The following is a 20,465-nucleotide window of genomic DNA, read 5'->3' on the forward strand; positions in this document are numbered from 1 at the left end:
TTTCTCTCCCAGGGGGAAATGTTTGTCAGCCCATGCACTTAGTGTATTGGGCATTCCAAGTCTAGGAGACCCACTCCTTTCAATTGGGCATAGTTTTTAATCAGGCTTTCCGCCATGTCTCATCATCCGCCGCCACTAGATCAATAGCGTTAACAGCCAGTGTCGAATTCCGAACTGTTACACCATTCTCACTGAGTAACTCCGGAGCTGGTGCACTCCGCCTGACTTCTTCACTTATGGTCTCGCGGCCAGCAATGAGGTCCCATAGGGTGCGCGCACGTGCCGTGTGCTCTTGACTCTGCGGCAGTGTGCCCGGTCCCAGGTCCCATCAGGTGTGCTTGCGCACAACCCGCAGCTCTGACTGCGCCCGTACTGACTCTGATGTCTCTATGGTCATGGAGGACCTGACCTGGAAGTCCCAGCGTGCATTCTCTATATCAGGCCGCCTCTTCCTGTAAATGGCACCTGATTATCACTTTTACTTCCTTGCTAGGCCTTCTTGGTGCCTGCATGGTGGCTCTCCATACTCAGGTCCACTAGCTTGTACTCTGGAGTGCTTCCCAGCATGTGCTCTGCTTCCCATTACACATCCTGCATCATCCTGTACCCTGCGTGCCCCCGTGTACACGCTCTATGCGCTTCCGTACTCAGCATGCTCCAAGTACATGTTTTACATATTCCTGTACCCTGCGTGCCCCTGTCTTCACCCTGCTAAACACGGTCTTTCATGCCTCCTTAGAGCCGGCCACCTGGTTCCAGCAGATGTGGTACTTTATTCCCCTGAGCCTTCCTCGACGCTCCCTGAATAGGGGGTGGTCCTCACTAGGTCAGCTTGCCCGGGGTGGGTTGGTATTACGGAACAGAGGGTCCACTTCAGGAGTCGTCACACGAACAAGGGTGGGTGGTTTTGCTGGGTGTAGAATACTTGTTATGGAAAAGGTTGAGTGTACCCCACAGGGGAAAATATTTGACAGCCAACACACTTAGTGTATGGGCATTCCAAGTCTAGGAGACCGGTCCTTTAAATTGGACATAGTTTTTAATTAGGCCTTCCTCCACGTCTCATCATCTGCCACCACTAGATCACCAGCGTTAACATGTCCATTGTCAAAATCCTAACAAGGGTGGGTGTTTTTGCTGGGCGTTAAATACTTGTTAGGGAAAAGGTTGAGATGCACCCCACAGTGGAACATGTTTGCCAGCCAACACACTTAGTGTATGGGCATTACAAGTCTAGGAGATCTGCTCCTTTTTAATTTTTGTTAAAAGGCCCTCCTTCACGTTTCTTCCAAGGGGGGGGTGGGGTTATTGGGGTGCATATGACTTGATAGCAGGGCAGGCCTTGCAGTCAATGCATAAGAAAACAGAATGGAAGTAAAAAATGAATAATGTGAAGTGGATTTTCCTGTGCCCATCCAGTATGTGGGTTCAAAGGCTTATTGGGGTGCATATGACTTGGCAGCAGGGCAGGCCTTGCAGTCAATCCATAAGAAAACAGAATGGGAGTAAAAATGAATAATGTGAAGTGGATTTTCCTGTGCCCATCCACTATGTGGGTTCAAAGGCTTATTGGGGTGCATATGACTTGGCAGCAGGGCAGGCCTTGCAGTCAATCCATAAGAAAACAGAATGGGAGTAAAAAGTAAGAAATGAATAATGTGAAGTGGATTTTCCTGTGCCCATCCACTATGTGGGTTCAAAAGCTTATTGGGGTGCATATGACTTGGCAGCAGGGCAGGCCTTGCAGTCAATCCATAAGAAAACAGAATGGGAGTAAAAAATGAATAATGTGAAGTGGATTTTCCTGTGCCCATCCACTATGTGGGTTCAAAGGCTTATTGTGGTGCATATGACTTGGTAGCAGGGCAGGCCTTGCAGTCAATCCATAAGAAAACAGAATGGGGGTCAAAAGTAAAAAATGAATAATGTGAAGTGGATTTTCCTGTGCCCATCCACTATGTGGGTTCAAAAGCTTATTGGGGTGCATATGACTTGGCAGCAGAGCAGGCCTTGCAGTCAATCCATAAGAAAACAGAATGGGAGTAAAAAATGAATAATGTGAAGTGGATTTTCCTGTGCCCATCCACTATATGGGTTCAAAGGCTTATTGGGGTGCATATGACTTGGTAGCAGGGCAGGCCTTGCAGTCAATCCATAAGAAAACAGAATGGGAGTAAAAAGTAAAAAATGAATAATGTGAAGTGGATTTTCCTATGCCCATCCACTATGTGGGTTCAAAGGCTTACTGGGGTGTATATGACTTGGTAGCAGGGCAACCTTTGCATTCAATGCAACATTTTTTCTGGATGCCCTCCTGTACCTCTCGTGAAAGGCGTATTGTGGTGCGTCATAATTCTTGGCAGCCCATCCACTCACTGCATAGACAATAACAGTTTAGGAGACCCACTGTTTAATAATGGCCCTTTAAGAAGATTAATACCGCCTGATGCGCCGGTAAAAATAGGCTCTGTGACTTTAAGAATCCCTGCTTCATAAATGAAAAAAGATGTGTCTGCTTATGTGTCACACACCACATGGCCAGCTAGGATTGTTAAATGTCACAATGCTATTTCCAAGTAAATGCATTTGCATTGGTTGAAAGCAATGTTAAAGTTGAAAACGCTTCAAAAACGCTGCGTCTGAACATAGCCTAAGTGGGCAAGGAACATTTTCGTCTGGGGTTAATTATTTTGCCTTATATACAAGTCATTAACCTGAAAAGGAAGTACCTTTACATATTTCCCAGCAAAATTCATTTTGGTTTCGTTTTGGTATGTTTTTTGGTGCACCGGTAAAAATGGCATGAAACTCTGACAACATTGTTTAAAGCTGTGAACTAGGAGTCAGGAATACTTCCAAGGGCAATCCCCATGATGTTCCAGTGTCATTTGAGCTGTGTTTCCATAATTTTCAGATGTTTTTTTACCTTAAAATGACCCCCAGGGGGGTCGCGGCAAAAATGCTTGGATTTCCCATAGATTTACATTGGGTTTGTTGTTCTGTCCGAGTACCCGAGTATTCCAATTTGCTCTAGCCGAGCAATGAGCACCCACGCATTTTATTGCTCCCCCATCACTATTGTTAAGCTGTTTACATTGTGTTTCTGTACCGGGTAGAATGGGGTGCAATGATGTCTCATGTGGTTCTTAATAAAAAAAAATCTAAGGAGAAGCCCAGTTCTTGTAATAATGTAATAAATCTTTATAATCAATGTCCCCGCTGAAATAAATAAACCAACATTTATTGTCTTGCTTTTCTATGTTGGATTCTTAATACTTGTCAACTTACTTCATGTTACTTTCTATCAATGTTCTATTATGAAAAATTACAAAATATTTTTTGTGGTTATGATATGTACCTCATACAGTATGTAACCAGCTATTATTTTGGTCCATGCATGAATACCTTATACTTGCTTGAGAAATTTTTAAAGACATCTGGGAATAACTTAATGCCAAATTATCTAAGCCTAATATTTGGCAATATATACCAACCAACAGGATAACTCGCTTTAGAACACAATTTTTGCAAAAACATTAAAGTAAAATTTAAAGATATCTTGAAACTATAACCCTAAAATCATTAAATTGCCACACTAAATTCTGAAAATTAGAAAAAACGTTTTCTAAAGAAAAAATATGCAATTAAATTTTTCCAACCATCAAATTTCCAGAAACAAAATGCATGATTTTCTTGAATTTTTTAAAGATAATAATAGTCTCAAATTAGTCTTAGCTTATGCAATCAATATGGGGGGACTAAACCAATTTAGTACCATTGTACGATTACGCTCATATTTATTATAAGTTTTCAGTGAAAAACTCTTAGGGCCTGATTCAACATTTGCATTTTTTTTAACTTATGGTTTGCTTTGACTTTTTTGGGACAAATTCATCAAAATGGTACATGCAATCCATTCATTTTGCGCAAAGACCAAAATTTTCTTTTTTTTCCTGTCATTAACTAGTTGCGACTCTTCAGTTGAAAAATTCATACATTTTGCAAAATGTCACAGACACCAAAATACCTAGCACACAAAAAATCTCTCTGAGGAAGTGTGGGGTGGGGGGGGGACTGGAGTAGAGTTGCACCAAATTTGGCAACCTTTTAAAAAAGTTGCATTTTATGAATCTATCTAAAACATCTGGAAAAGACACACTGATATAAAAATTAGAAAACTAACTAAACCACAAATGACAACTTGAAAAAAGCAGGTGTAACTTGTTTGATTAATTATTCGAAAATCAAAAGTCACTAACTGAAATATATTAACTCCAAAAATCTGTCAGAAATGCAAATATGAATCTGGCTCTTAGTGTTAGCATTTTATTTTAACCCCTTTAAAACAGTGTCAATTTTTTTTAAACATTCTTTTACTTTTATTCTGTTCCTGTTAGTCCACTTAGAGGACTTGAAACTGCGATTGTCTAATCCCTTGTGGTATTTACAATGATGCCGCATCATTACTGTATATAGCAAAAATCATGGTCTCATTTGAAGCCCAGCCCCATGCTGGTTTTCAAAGGAGCTCCATAATGTCAAACACAGAGATCTTCAAAAGGATCATTAGCTGTTATAGCAACACCTTAGCAAGTCATGATCACATGGATGGGTGCATGGAATCACCCCATGCTGACGAGTGTTAAATGCTGCTTTCAGAGATTGACAGTGGCAGTCAACAGGTTAATGATTGCCAGTGGAGCTATTGTTAGAGGCAGGCCCTGGCTGTAACACACTTCCATAACCTGCTGGGTATGGGGTGGGGTCACCCTGTGAGTCCTCTCCTTAGATCCGCTTCTGACTTTGTCCTACATGTATGACACATGTTGTGAAGGGGTTAAAGATGTTGTCCAAGTAATCAATAAGTTACCTCCAAGTAAAATAATATCAGCTATACTCATCTCTGGTACAGGAGCCCTTCCAGTGGTATCCCCACTGACTCTCCCAGTGATCACGTGACATGACAATTAGCAGCCACTCTATTCTCCTCTCCCTCGGACAAATTAGACATCTGGAGAAAGTGTGAGAGCAGCTACAGCTCTCCCTTCCTCCAGATGTTAGTTACGTCTGAAGGAGGGGCAGTGAAGCTGGAGCTGATTGGCTGCAGGGCTTGCGTGACATAAAAATGTCATGAGAGCCCCAGGAGAGCCAGTGCTGACACCACTGGAACAGTTTCTGCACTGGAGATGAGTAAAGCTGACATTATTTTGCTTGAGGGTAATATAGTGATTAAGTAGGAGTTGTTCCCTCATAGTGCTATGTTCTTACAAGTTAATGTTTGTACTTATATTTTGTCTAATAACCCAAAATATCTGTTTGTTTAGCAGTTAATTCAAGCTGATCTAAAGGATTTGTATAGTATTGCACATTATTTAAGTACAGTATGGGAACACTTGGGTTCAGAGCAGAGAAGAGCAAAGCAGCATTATTTATTATTATTAGCTGTACAATGGCATACTGTGGTGCAGATTGACAGTATACAGTAAATTCATAGTAGTTATATTTGGGAAATGTAAAGGGCGGAGGTTGTTGGGTCAATTCAAGATACTTTTGAACTTTAAAATTACTGTTTAAATTATAAATCAATTCCTACTAAAACATTTCAAATGAACGCCAAAGGTTTTGTAAATTATCGAAACCCTTTTACAAAGTAAAACAAGTGCATTATGTCATAATAATGGACTTGTTAGTGCATACGCGTCTTATTGCTCCAGTTTCCAGACCTGTCTGAATTTGCCTGTTGAATAGTAAGAAATGAAGGACTACCAGGTAGAATTCTCCAATAATGTCCTAGGCAGTACCAACAAATGCATTAGGTATATTATCCATTAATAAAATGCTTATCTATAGAACTTTTCCCACCTCTGAACTTAGGTGATATATAAATGCAGAGTTTATCATGGCACGGGCAGCAGTAGATATCATAAAACAGTCTAGATAGGAAAGCCATAAGAAAGTATATGTAATATTATCTTATGAAGTGGATTTCCATTAAAATTACCTGTAAATAATCTCTCTGTGTTGCTTCCATCTTTATCCTGCTCTCGTAGCTGACCATAAGCTTGTCTTTTTCATCCAAATAGCCAGTTTGGAGGGTTTGATACTCTTTGGCTAATGCAACATTTTCCTTAAGTGCTGTCTCCAAGGCCTTCTGTAGTGAAAATATATGAATAGGTAAATTAATAGGATTTACCATAGAATTTATATTGGGTAAGGATATTCTTAGAACACGAAGTCTAGAAATTGGTACATTTCACAAGCATGCACTTTTGCCAAACTTATGCCGCAAAGGTAAAGTACAAAAGACATTTTGAAATTAATTGTTGGTCAGATTAACTTCCCCTGTTGCAAGAAGAAGTGTAAAGGTTTAACCCTTTCATGACCTTGCGATTTTCCATTTTTGTTTTTTGCTCCTCATATGCTGCCAATATGATTATCCAGGTCTGTCAATAAGAAACATGTATAGGTTCTTTTTTAAGTGGTGAAAAAAAAATCGGGAAAAAAATGTTGCCATTTTCCAAGACACATAGTGTCTCCATTTTTTGGAATCTGGGGCTGAGTCAGGGCTCATTATTTGCACACCAAGGTGACATTTTTATTGATACCATTTTGGGATAGATAGGATGTTTAGATTGCCTGTTATTGCATTTTATTGCAATGTGCGGCGACCAACATCTCATAATTAGCTTTTTTTTGTTTCTTATTACGCCACTTACCGATCAGATTAATTTACCGTATATACGTGTGTATAAGCCGAGATTTTCAGCCCATTTTTTGGGGCTGAAAGTTCCCCTCTCGGCTTATATGCGAGTCACCTCTCCTGGCACCTCTGCAGCCCCTGCGTCTCCCTCTGCTGTCTGCTTCCTGCATTCAGCGGTCACGTGGTACCGCTCATTAAACTCATGAATATGTGCATATTTAATGAGTGGTACCACGTGACCAGCTGAATGCAGGAAGCAGAATGCAGAGGGAGAATCAGGGGCTGCCGCTCCAGAGAAGGCCTTGCGCTAGGAGGGGTGAGTATGATGGGGGCAGAATGATATTCACCTGTCCCCGTTCCAAGCCGTGCACCGCTGTGTCTCTGGGTCCTCCTGCTGTGACGGCAGAGGGCGTGATGACATAGTCAGTGCGCGCCCTCTGCTGTCAATGCAGAGATCTGGGAGACACAGCGGTGCACGGCTTGGAACGGGGACAGGTGAATATAGCCACTGCCAGGGGCTGAGGACACTGGCACCTAGGCCCCAGTGACAGAGAGGTGAGTATGTCATTTTTTTTATTGCAGCAGCAGCAAATAAGGGGTATTTATGGAGCATCTTATGGGGCAGCATTAACCCTTGTGGAGCAGCATATGGGGGGTTTATGGGGCAGCATTAACCCTTGTGCATCAGCATATGGGGGATATTTATGGAGTATCTTATGGGGCAACATTAACCCTTGTGGAGCAGCATATGGGGGTATTTATGGGGCAGCATTAACCCTTGTGCAGCAGCATATTATGGGGGGTATTTATGGAGCATCTTATGGGGCAGCATTAACCCTTGTGCAGCAGCATATGGGGGTATTTATGGAGCATTTTATGGGGCAGCATTAACCCTTGTGGAGCAGCATATGGTGGGTATTTACGGGGCAGCATTAATCCTTGTATAGCAGCATGTTATGGGGGTATTTATGGAGCATCTTCTTGGGCCAGCATTAACCCTTGTGCAGCAGCATATGGGGGGGTTTATCTATGGAGTATCTTCTTGGACCTCCATTAACCCTCGGATTATAGCGAGTCAATATGTTTTCCCAGTTCTTTGTGGAAAAATTGGGGGGTCGGCTTATACACGGGTCGGCTTATACATGAGTATATACAGTACTTTATATTTTGATAGAACAGACATTTCTAAGTGCAGTGATACAAAATGTATATTTTTGTTTTACTTATTGTTTTATTTTGAATGGGGCAATAGGGTGTGATTTCAACTTTTATACATTTTTATATTTTTGAAAACATTTTTTTTTTACTTTTTACTTCCTTCAATAGTCTCCTTAGGAGACTTGAAGCTGCGATCACACTTGTGCTACACATAGCAGAAATCATCTCCTATGAACGCCGTCCATTGCTTCTTCAGGATCATTTCTCAAGCAACAGATTTTGTTGTGAATGTTTTTGCAGATGAAAGTCAGTTCCATTCATCAAAATGCGGTTGCTTCAGATGAAAGACACATTTGCAGAACTTTACCCAACAAAATTAACAACAAATACGCAACAAGTGAACGCTCCCTTAATATACCTATTGGAATCTTATGACTGCAGATAATTTAGATAAAGTCCAAAATGCTATTTGCAACCACCTTTCCGATGTAAGATCCTATAGTTCCGAGTTATTAAATAAGAGACTGATCTGACAACCAAAATTGCACATTCCTATAAATATGTAATGTCCTAGAACCAGTGGCGGATTATAATGAGGTCAATCTGGGCGGTAGCCCAGGGCAAAGTGGTGTGGGGGGCCCACCAGCCCAGGGTTAATTGCTCCATTATAATCCTCCACTGTCTTTATGGCAGAAAGTCTGCTGGAGTGTACAAAGTATAATGGATGTCCTATGTCCCCCATGTAACCCCCGGCACATAACAGCAGGGCCATGGCTGCAGGCAGTTACCAGGAGGAGTTATGAGAGGGGAAGAGGCAGTGAGGAGGTGGAGAGTGGCTGCCTAATGTTTGTTTACGCTCTCCTTGTTTCCCGGTCTAGTTTTGTGTGATCGAGCAGCAGCGCAGAGATGACAGCGAGTGGCGGCCAGGACTAGCTGTCATATATGTCCTCTCCACAGCCGGAAATCCTCATCATAGGTTCAGTAATACAGCAAATCTCTTCCTGCTGCCAAACACTCTGCCCCCTGCAATCTCTGCTGCTCCCGGACTGGCACAGAAAGGGGTGCCCGAGCATGCAGGAAGGATCCCCACCTCTGTGTGGAGCTCAAGGCCAGGGCTGTGCAGAGGGATCCAGGGTACAGCAGGATGAGTCAGTCCCCGGGGCTGCCCGGCCTGCCGGGGGTGCAGGTAAGACCTGGCCGCTCCGTGCTGCTCAGGGGGGTGGTAGCTGCAAGTTCACTCACTTCAGGCTGGGAATGCCTGGGATAGTTCTTGCGATACTACTCTTCTAGGGTGTTTCTCAGCCGAGTTATGGAGGCACCTCAGTGTGGAATATCATTAATACAGGGAGTCCAGTCATCTCCATAGTGGGTGATGGGGAGGTCCTGGGGTCAATAATAGCCGGTGACACTAAGGGGTCGTAACATTGTTACATTGTAGCCAGGATTTAACCCTTTCTCTGGGAAGGTGTCCATGCAGAGGGCTGGTAACCAATCATCATAGTGGAAGTCGTCTGTTTCCATCAACTTTGTTATATGTGGGCAGTGGGCACCTCTAGTAAGGTGGGCACGAGATGGCGGGTCTTGTCACCTCTGCCTCACACATAAGTTACTATGAGGTGCACTTTATTCCTGCCACATTTCTTTCTTGGCCTAGTGAGAGAAATGTTTTGACCAGTTGAAAATTATGCAACCTGTGGATTGTGCATGCGTGCGCCGCCCACATGTAGTAAAATTAGATGTGAAAACAGTGGATACTTTACTGATCCTCAGGTGGCAACGTTTCAACAGTGACCCGTCTTTGTCAAGCTTGACAAAGATGGGTCACCATTGAAACATTGCCACCTGAGGATCAGTAAAGTATCCACTGTTTTCACATTTAATTTGAGTGCTGCCTATTTTTTTCCTTTTGTTAATTTGGCTGTTTGGACACTGCTGAATAGGTTTTGCACCTACTATATTATTTTGGTAGTGCTGCCCTTTTTTCTTGATATATATATATTTATATATCAATATATATTTATATATTTATTTATTTACTCCGACCCCTATATAAACCCAGCCACTCCAACTGCCGTCCACTTTCCCATGCTCCTGTTCCAATCCTGGGGTCTTTTTTGTCCCCCCTTGGTCCTCCACATGCTGAACATCTGGGACATGACTAACATTGCGCAATGTGTGCTTGTTCGTCGCCAGATGTAGCGTCGTGTCCAGTGTGTGAGCAGACAGCGACTTGTCTGTGGCGTTAACCCTCTGCTGCCATGTTGGGAACAGCCTGTGATGAGGAGCGTCTCTTCCTGTGTATCCGGCCACAGGCTGCACATCGGAGGCTGCTTCTTCAATCTGGGGAAGTTCATGAAGCAGAAGCTAGATAGATAATGGAGATGGTTAGCACTCGACTGGAGGGTTGAGTATACAGTGCTAGTGAAAAGGAGCCAGTGGTCACGTAAGTATAAGTTCCATATAGAATCACTAAAAAACGTAGATTATGCTCAAAGTGAAGTATTTTTATTTATTGACGGTGATGAAGCGTTGTCAGGCCAAAACGTCAGCTGTCGCTTCATCACCGTCAATAAATAAAAATACTTCACTTTGAGCATAATCTACGTGTGCAGTGATTCTATATTGAACTCATGAAGCAGAAGCCTCTGTGTAACTCTTGTGAAGTAACTTGTCTGACAGGTCATGGGTCCAGGTCAGCAGGTGATTGCAGACTATTAGCTGGTTTCGTTGTTAGGTACAGGTGAGTCGGGACTAGATGTTGGGTAGAAGCCTTCCAGTATTTATAAGGCCTCGTGCACACGCTGAGTATTTGGTGAGTTTTTACCTCAGTATTTATAAGACCTCGTGCACATGCTGAGTATTTGGTGACTTTTTCGCTCAGTATTTGTAAGGCCTCATGAACACGCTGAGTATTTGGTGTTTTTTACTTCAGTATTTGTGAGGCCTCGTGCACACGTTGAGTATTTGCTGAGTTTTTTACCTCAGTATTTAACCCCTTCCCACCCCTTGACGTACCGCATGCGTCATTAAAACTAGTGACTTCCCGACCCAGTCACATGACCCCGTCACATGACCGGGGGGGTTCACAGAGTCTGAACAGCCCGGGGCCCTGGCTACCCTTAATCCACCCCTGCCTAGAACCATACAAATATTCTCCTTTTGTACAAATTTACAAATAATCCTGGAATTAATCTTCATTTGAGAAATACTGACTTGGGAAGAAGAAACCTTGGAATTTGATTCCAACTGCCTTACATTCAGGCATGAAGAATCAATAGTGACTCCTCTGAACCATGAGCAATCAACAAGAGGGATGGTGCCCAGGACTTTCCATATACCATTCTCACAAGTCACACAGACTTAAAAGCACTTTCCACAATAGAAAAATGACTACTCACATATATCTAAAGGTGGATAACCTTAAAGATAGAACGTTTCTGCATATTTCCCAAAAATGTCCCTTCACAAACTAACTTAACCCCTTTCAAGCGCACAATTTCACCAATGTATTTTGGGTTTTGTTTTTGCAGCATTCAATATATGCAGCAAAAATGACCTAGAAACCTATTTCTCCAGGTGAGTTTGATTATGGTGATACCAAACTTGCATATCTTTTCCTTTTATTTAAATGTTAAAAAAAATCACATACTGCAGCTGTGTGAGGGCTTGCTTTTTTGCAGGACGAAATGAACTTTTCAGTTACATTATTCATTTTATCATGTGATGCACAGCAAAGTGGGAAAAAATTTCAAGTGTGTTTAAATTTTGCAAAAATAAGTGCAATTCCACAATTGTTTGTTTTTTTCTTTCCCATTCTCACTATATTGTAAAACTGACCTGGAAATATGATTCTCCACGTCAGTATAAGTTTGCAGATACCAATGTTATTTTATAAATATTTTTGTGTTTTATTGAAATGTTGCAGTGGCCAAAAAAAGTGGAATTTTTTTTCTCATTGCCTTTTAACAGTTGTATTAATTTATTTTATACTAGCTGAAGAGCCCGGCGCTGCCCGGGCATAGTAACTAACTGTGGTTAGTTATAACAAATTATAATTATTCTCCATCCCATAGTCCCGTGCCCATATACCCATAATACATATCCTCCATCCCATAGTCCCGTGCCCATATACCCATCATACATATCCTCCATCCCATAGTCCCGTGCCCATATACCCATCATACATATCCACCATCCCATAGGCCCGTGCCCATATACCCATCATACATATCCTCCATCCCATAGTAGAGTGCCCATATACCCATCACACATCCTCCATCCCATAGTCCCATGCCCATATACCCATCATACATATCCGCCATCCCATAGTCCCATGCCCATATACCCATCATATACATCCTCCATCCCATACTCCAGTGCCCATATACCCATCACACATCCTCCATCCCATAGTCCCATGCCCATATACCCATCATGCATATCCTCCATCCCATAGTAGAGTGCCCATATACCCATCATACATATCCTCCAACCCATAGTCCCATGCCCATATACCCATCATACATATCCTCCATCCCATAGTCCCATGCCCATATACCCATCATACATATTCGTCATTCCATAGTCGAGTGCCCAAATACCCACACATCCTTCATCTCATAGTCCCATGCCAATATACCCATCATACATCCTCCATCCCATAGTCCCTTGCCCATATACCCATCATAAATATCCGCCATCCCATAGTCCCGTGCCCATATACCCGTCATACATATCCTCCATCCCATAGTCCAGTGCCCATATACCCATCACACATCCTCCATCCCATAGGCCTGTGCCCATATTCCCATCATACATATCCTCCATCCCATAGTCCCGTGCCCATATATCCGTCATACATATCCTCCATCCCATAGTCCAGTGCCCATATACCCATCACACATCCTCCATCCCATAGTCCCGTGCCCATAAACCCATCACACATCCTCCATTCCATAGTCCCATGCCCATATACCCATCATGCATATCCTCCATCCCATAGTAGAGTGCCCATATACCCATCATACATATCCTCCAACCCATAGTCCCATGCCCATATACCCATCATACATATTCGTCATTCCATAGTCGAGTGCCCAAATACCCACACATCCTTCATCTCATAGTCCCATGCCAATATACCCATCATACATCCTCCATCCCATAGTCCCTTGCCCATATACCCATCATAAATATCCGCCATCCCATAGTCCCGTGCCCATATACCCGTCATATATATCCTCCATCCCATAGTCCAGTGCCCATATACCCATCACACATCCTCCATCCCATAGGCCTGTGCCCATATTCCCATCATACATATCCTCCATCCCATAGTCCCGTGCCCATATATCCGTCATACATATCCTCCATCCCATAGTCCAGTGCCCATATACCCATCACACATCCTCCATCCCATAGTCCCGTGCCCATAAACCCATCACACATCCTCCATTCCATAGTCAACCATTATGACATCATAATGAGCGGCGGGGCTTGCAACCTATGATGAATCAGCGTCGCCATGGCAACCATTAAGACATCATAATGAGGGGCGGGGCTTGATACACACACACTTTTTCCACATTATGTAGAAAGGGGCAAAATTGTTTGGTGAATTGGAATGCGCGGGGTTAAAATTTCGCCTCACAACATAGCCTAGGACACTCTCGGGGTCCAGACGTGTGACTGTTCCAAATTTTGTGGCTGTAGCTGCGACGGTGTGGATGCCAATCCCGGACATACACACACATACATACATACATACATACATACACACATTGAGCTTTATATATTAGATTTTAATTGATCGGACTTTAAAGAATGCAGCGATACCAAATGTCAAGTGTGCATTTTTATTTATTTTTATTGTTTTTATATTTCATGGGTCAAAAGATTTGAACTTTTGTGTGTTTTTTTTAATTTTTGAAAACTTTTTTTTCTTATTTTTTACTGTATTTAATAGTCCCACTTGAAGCTGTGATCGTCCGATTGCTTGTGCTATACATAACAGTGCATCCGCTTCACCCACATCTGTTAAAGGCATGTAATGGCTGATTAAATCAGTGAAAGATGCAGAAAAGGCAGGAACACGATTTTACACATACAGGTACGTTAAAGGTTGTGAAGGGGTTAATAGTAATAATCTTTTCATATTTGCCAAATGGAACTGTTGAGTCCCCTAGTGTCAAGGGCTCGGGTGCGATTGCAACTCCTGCATCTATTATAGCTCTGCCCTTGTTTACGGGTTAATACCTCTATATCGTAATTGGACTTTTACCGAAGTTTGTTTATTTTTATTAATTTTAATGGAGAAAAGGGGGTTGGTTTTAATGTTTTTTTTAGACGTTTTACAACTTTATTATGACGTTTCAATGTGTCCATAAAAATATTATTATTATTATCGTTATTATTATTATGTGAAGACTAGACACACACTCAGGAGGTTGCAGTGAAAAGTTTTAATAAAGTCCAGTACATACATTTTACAGACGTTTCGGTCCTATAGACCTTCATCAATGTACCAGAAGCATGTACTGCAGATACTAATGGGATCCCCCATAACAGTGAAATAGACCGGTAAGTATTGATGATTTGGTTCAGAGTATTAACGGATGTGTGAGGCTGATAATCCAGTCCTAATGGGTGCTTAGAATAATAGACGCAGCGTCCACCGTTAGTCATGCTTAAAGCCTCACACAGTTGTATCCATATGCACAAAGGGGTTAAAGATGGCACCTGGTCCCTTTTTACATTTATTTATTTATTCATTAACTACATACAGCAGCCTAAAATTCATTTACTTTGCATTAAACTAATCACCAGTAAACCCATCCGACTTCTTCTCTAGGGAACACACAAGCAGCCCAAACACTTACAAGAGAAGGAGGCACATAACCTTTGTTGGTTTGAAAGCACATCTTCAGATACAAACAACCACATAAACCACAATCACATAATAAACATCAAACCATAAATATCTAATGAATGTTTCAATTTTTAGGACTTTCATCTATCAGAAGTGTGAAAGTCTTCTTCTCTTACGATCACATTCCAAAAAGGAAGGAACCATGAATTCAACTTTCTCCACTGTAGTTTATGTATGAAGCTGACACAGTTGAGTGTTTCCCTTCTTCTATATACTACAAGGATTCATGCATTCCCACTTCTTTGCTTCATCGACTCCTTCCCTAGATGGGGACTTGGTCAAAGGCTTGGCCACACAGAGCATCATTAATAGTTACCCATATCTATGGTCCCACCTGATTTTCCTCTACTCCCTCACATAGAAATGCATACGAGCAGTCACCATACACTGTCAGGCATGTCTGTGACCAGACAGTTGAGGGCCGTACAGAAACGCATAGAGTGCCGCATGTGACCTCGTTACTGAAAGTTGTGAACTCCTGCACATTAGGCTTTCATGAATGTCTGCGGACCACTTCTCTTCAGCTTTGGGGTTTGATTCTTCTATGTGCAGAGACAAAGGTTTACTTATAACTAGATGGTGGCCCGATTCTATCGCATCGGGTATTCTAGAGTCTCTGTTAAAATAAAAAATAGTTATATACTCACAATCCGATGGCCCCCGGACTCTTTCACTCCTCTCCACGCTCCCGGCATCTTCCGGTTCCAGTAATGCTTTGCGTGAAACACTGCTGATGACGTCGCGCTCTCGCGAGAGTGACGTCATCTCCGGCCCTTCTCGCTAAGCATTACTGGAACCGGAAGATGCCGGGTGCGTGGTGACAGGAGGGACAGAGTCCGGGGTCCGTCGGAAGGTGAGTATATAACTATTTTTTATTTTAACAGTGACTCTAAAATACCCCATGCGATAGAATTGGGCCACCATCTAGAGTATTATACTCCTGTTACACTCGGAGCTGCTATCACTGTTCTGCTGTTACCTAATGTATTGTACTCCAGTTAAAGCCAGAGCTGCAGTCACTGTTCTGCTGTTACCTAATCTATTGTACTCCAGTTACACCCAGATCTGCAGTCACTGTTCTGCTGTTATCTAATGTATTGTATTCCAGTTACTCCGAGAGCTGCAGTCACTGTTCTGCTTTTACCTAATGTATTGTAGTTCATTTACACAGAGCTGCAGTCATCATTCTGCTCTTACCTAATGTATTATACTCCTGTTACAGCCAGAGCTGCAGTCACTGTTCTGCTTTTACCTAATGTATTGTACTCCAGTTACACCCAGATCTGCAGTCACTGTTCTCCTGTTACCTAATGTACTCCTGTTACACCCAGAGCTGCTGTCACTGCTCTGCTGTTAACTAATGTAGTGTACTCCAGTTACACCCAGATCTGCAGTCACTGTTCTGCTGTTACCTAATGTATTGTACTCCAGTTACACCCAGATATGCAGTCACTGTTCTGCTGTTACCTAATGTAGTGTACTCCAGTTACACCCAGATCTGCAGTCACCGTTCTGCTGTTACCTAATGTACTCCTGTTACACCCAGGGCTGCAGTCACTGTTTAGATTTTACCTAATGTATTGTACGCAAGTTACACCAAGAGCTGCAGTCACTGTCCTACTGTTACCTAATGTATTGTACTCCAGTTACACCCAGATCTGCAGTCACTGTTCTGCTGTTACCTATTGTACTCCTGTTACACCCAGAGCTGCAGTCACTGTTCTGCTCTTACCTAATGTATTGTATATGTACAGGACTGTGTCTGTGTAATGAGTGACGCAGCAGTGATGCCTTTAACGGCTGTAATGTGCCTGTACAATAAGCGATGTGGCCATGTTGCCGCGGCGACTAAGCGACTGTCGCTGATTGGTCACGGCCTAACTGCCGCAACCAATCAGCGATGCAGGATTTCGGTTACAGACAGACATGATAAGACAATTATATATATAGATATTTTCAAATATTATTAATAGCAAAGATCTAGCAATGTGCGCAAAAATCAATAAGGTCATTAATGCTTTGTAAATGTTAGCGCCCACTGGCAGAGCTTTTCTATAGCTCATATAGAGGTGTGATATTCCAGTCCTTTTGGAGGAAGGGATTAGAAGCCATGATGTCATTCACATGAAACATACCAATACACAACCCTGCCAACAATCCTTTTCATTTACAACTCTCCTCCCTACCCAAACCCACTATTCATTTACACATACAACTGTCTCCTATAAAAATGTAAATGAATACTAGCTTAAAACTATCCTAAAAAATATGAGAAGGTGAGATCTTATGATAATATTTTGTGTTATTTGATGAAACAAGATGTTTTCAAAAGTTAGACAAGAGACATTGAATGTGATAGATAATGAGATAATAAGACTCGAATGTAGCTTGCACTCCAACAATCTTCTTTTCATTCCTCTTGTTACACTTAATGCTGCACATGATTCATTAGTAAGTTACACCGATCCACTTGGCTACTCAAGTCGTTTTTTCAAGCACAGGACCAAGCTACAAAATTATTTTAAAAAGTCCTCAACCCAATAAGTACGACAGTTAATCAGTGGGTCTTATCTTCTTATTTCAGAGCAGTTGCAAGAAGTAAAAGGAAAAAAAATACAGAAAGCTAAAATGTTAAGCTAACTATTTCAACTTAAAGGGAACCTGTCAGCAGGATTGTGCTCAGTAACTTACAGACACTGTCAGGTCGGCACTGTTATACTGATTAAAATGTATCATTGGTTGCTGAAATCTGTCTTGTGGTTGTTGTTTATTGTTTATTTTCAGTTTTGAGTTAATGATTAGCTTGTGCTCCAGGGTGGCCTTTGCGGAGGTCTTCATGTGGTGCTCTAATTAAGTATTCATGTGTATGGCTTCTGACATGTCACTGATCCCTCAGTGACCTGCCCCCTAGTTTACAAAATGTATATATATATCTTGGAAAAAGAAATCCCCTTCTACAGGCAGGTGCCATCGGTGGTGCCTGTGCTACAGCATGATCGCATATGTAATGTATACATAATTTATTTGTTTGAAGTTATCCTAAAATTCCTAAAAAAAAATCTGTTTGAAAATGGCACCGGCCATGTCTACGCAGTAGCAGCTATTGGTGTTTTAATAACTGCTAGTACGCAGGCGGCACCATCTTGCTAGAGAAAAAAAAATTTCTCCTCCAAGATGGCACCTCCTGTAGCAGCTATGTATATAATTAATTTGTTTGAGGTTATTGTGAATTTCATTAAAAGAAAAATACAATTTAAAAATGGCGCAGGATGCACCTGCGCAGTAGCAACTATTGGTGATCCGATAGCTGCTACTGCACAGGCGCTGGCAGTGCCATCTTTGCAGAGAGAAAAAAATTTCCTCTTCTGAGATGGCGCCCTCAGGGTCTGCGCAAAAGCAGCTATTTGTGAGGAAATTGCAGATCCACTAGCCAGAATCTTTGAAAAATCCTGGAGAAAAGGAGAATTCCCAGAAAATTGGAGAAGGGCAAATGTTGTCCCCATCTTCAAAATAGGAAAGAAGATGGAGCCAGGAAATTACAGGCCAGTTAGCCTTACTTCTATACCAGGAAAGATCTTTGAACTAATTATTAAACAGCATGTATGTAAGTATTTGGATAAGAACACAGTAATTAACCTGAACCAGCATGGGTCTATAGCAAACAAGTCATAGCTGACCAATCTAACTTTGTTCTATGATAGAATCACTGACTTGGTGGATCAGGGACATGCGGTAGATATAGTATATCTCGACTGCAGCAAAGTATTTGATAAAGTATCTCATACTATCCTTATTCAAAAAATTACCAATTATGGGATTGATAAGGCTACAGTTAGGTGGATTCATAACTGGGTCAGTGATCGTACTCAATAGTAGTGATAAATGGTTCCACATCCAAATGGAAGAGAGTTTCAAATGGAGTACCATAAGGCTCCGTCCTGGCCCCAGTGTTGTTCAACATTTTTATAAATGATCTAGATAAGGGAACTGTAGGTAAACTGATAAAATTTGCAGAATATGCAAAGATAGGAGGGTTAGCTATCACTAGATAAGACAGAGAAAGGATTCAGAAGGATCTAGATAAGCTTGAACAATGGGCAGCGACTAGAGTTGAGCGAAACGGGTCGGTCAAATTTAAAAATAGCCGACTTTAGCTAAAGTCGGGTTTCGCCGATCAAAACCTGACCATAGCGTTAGGTCGACCATGAGGTCGCCGATCAGAGCACCAAAGTCGCAATTCAAATAATGCTTCCAGCGCCTTTTCTCAGCCAATGTTGGAGGACGCACACTGTGGGAAACATGATGATATGCGCAGCGACCACCACCATCTTAGAGAAGGGCATTGAAGTGATTGGCTGGCTTTGTGTGGCTTCACAGTGGGTATAAAAGGCCGTGACCGCAATCTTACTTCTGCCCATATTAGAATAGGGAGAGGTGCTGCTGCTGATTCTGAATAGGTAGAGCGTTAAGCAGGGAAGAAGAAACACAAAATTGCTTCTGCTGGTAGCGCTTTTCACTGTACAGTCAGTGTGCGTTGATAGGGGAGGATTTTTGTTGTGTGCAGCAGCGCTGCTGGTGATTAGGCTGCCTTTTAAGGCTACCTGCTAGCTGTATTGCTGTGTGCATACTGCTGTTCAAACTTCTCTTTTCAAAGCACTTCAACTTTTATTATTTTGTTCTGGTGAGTTACTGAGCGTTCATTTTTTCACACACCATATAGCGGTGTATGCTCCTCACATAGATAGAAGTTTTCTGAGTGTGACTCTGGAAAAACAAGCTGAGAAGATTTTCCATTTTTCCAGACCTACACCTTATAGAGCTGTCTGCTTTTCAAATAGTTTTGTATATATGCTGTTTAATTACGGTCAAAACTAGACAGAGACAGCATGTGTTAGTCCGTATAAAAATAGACGGAGATTGACAATTTTCCATACAGACACCGTATAGCGGTGTACGCTCCTCACAGACTACCGTGTACCGCCTTGTATCACGGACAAATAGAAGCTATCTGTGTGTGACTCTGGAAAAACAAGCCAAGGAGATTTTCCATTTTTCCAGACCTACACCTTATAGAGCTGTCTGCTTTTCAAACAGTTTTGTATATCTGCTGATTGATTACGGTCAAAACTAGACAGAGACAGCATATGTCAGTCCGTATAAAAATAGATGGATATTGACAATTTTCCATACAGACACCATTCTGGGGAACGTGGTCACAGCACGGGCAGTCACTATGGGTAATTAACCTCTTCATTCTTTACTTAGTCATGTAGCGGTCTTTGCATATGTATACATATATATTCATTGCTGATACCATGGTGATGTTTATGATTTAGGGGCACTTGTTCAGCATACCATTGCACTGCATGGTTGGCTATATGAGCCACCTGATACTGAGTGAATCAGCTGCCTGATGTTTACATTAACTCTTTCTATCACCATTGGTTTGACATAGGTTATTTTTTGCTCTGTCCTGCTACTATGTTCTGCTCATAGTCTGTGGCCATCAGTATTGTGGATCATGTGTATCCATACATAATAATTGATATGATATATTTTATTGTACATTTTACTATTTATGTAATTGATAAACTTTTGTATTAATAAATACTTGTTTTTCATTGTATATGGTAAACTCATTTTTTCTCCGCATTTTTTGATATGTATCTCTGAGTTTAT

The 20,465-nt window shown here is 41.8% G+C and overlaps 1 protein-coding gene across 1 annotated transcript in view; it reads right to left on the reverse strand.

Moving 5' to 3' along the window:
* CCDC178 (coiled-coil domain containing 178) overlaps nt 1–20,465 on the reverse strand; it is an 805,328-nt gene that overhangs the window by 260,165 nt on the left and 524,698 nt on the right. Inside the window, exon 18 of the mRNA XM_073583735.1 lies at nt 6,002–6,151. Coding sequence (XP_073439836.1) covers nt 6,002–6,151 — 150 coding nt within the window. The remainder of the gene's footprint in view (nt 1–6,001; nt 6,152–20,465) is intronic.

This window comes from Dendrobates tinctorius, unplaced genomic scaffold (assembly GCF_039654945.1).
Source record: "Dendrobates tinctorius isolate UK_male_01 unplaced genomic scaffold, ASM3965494v1 ptg000081l, whole genome shotgun sequence".
Classification (NCBI taxonomy): Eukaryota; Metazoa; Chordata; class Amphibia; order Anura; family Dendrobatidae; genus Dendrobates; species Dendrobates tinctorius.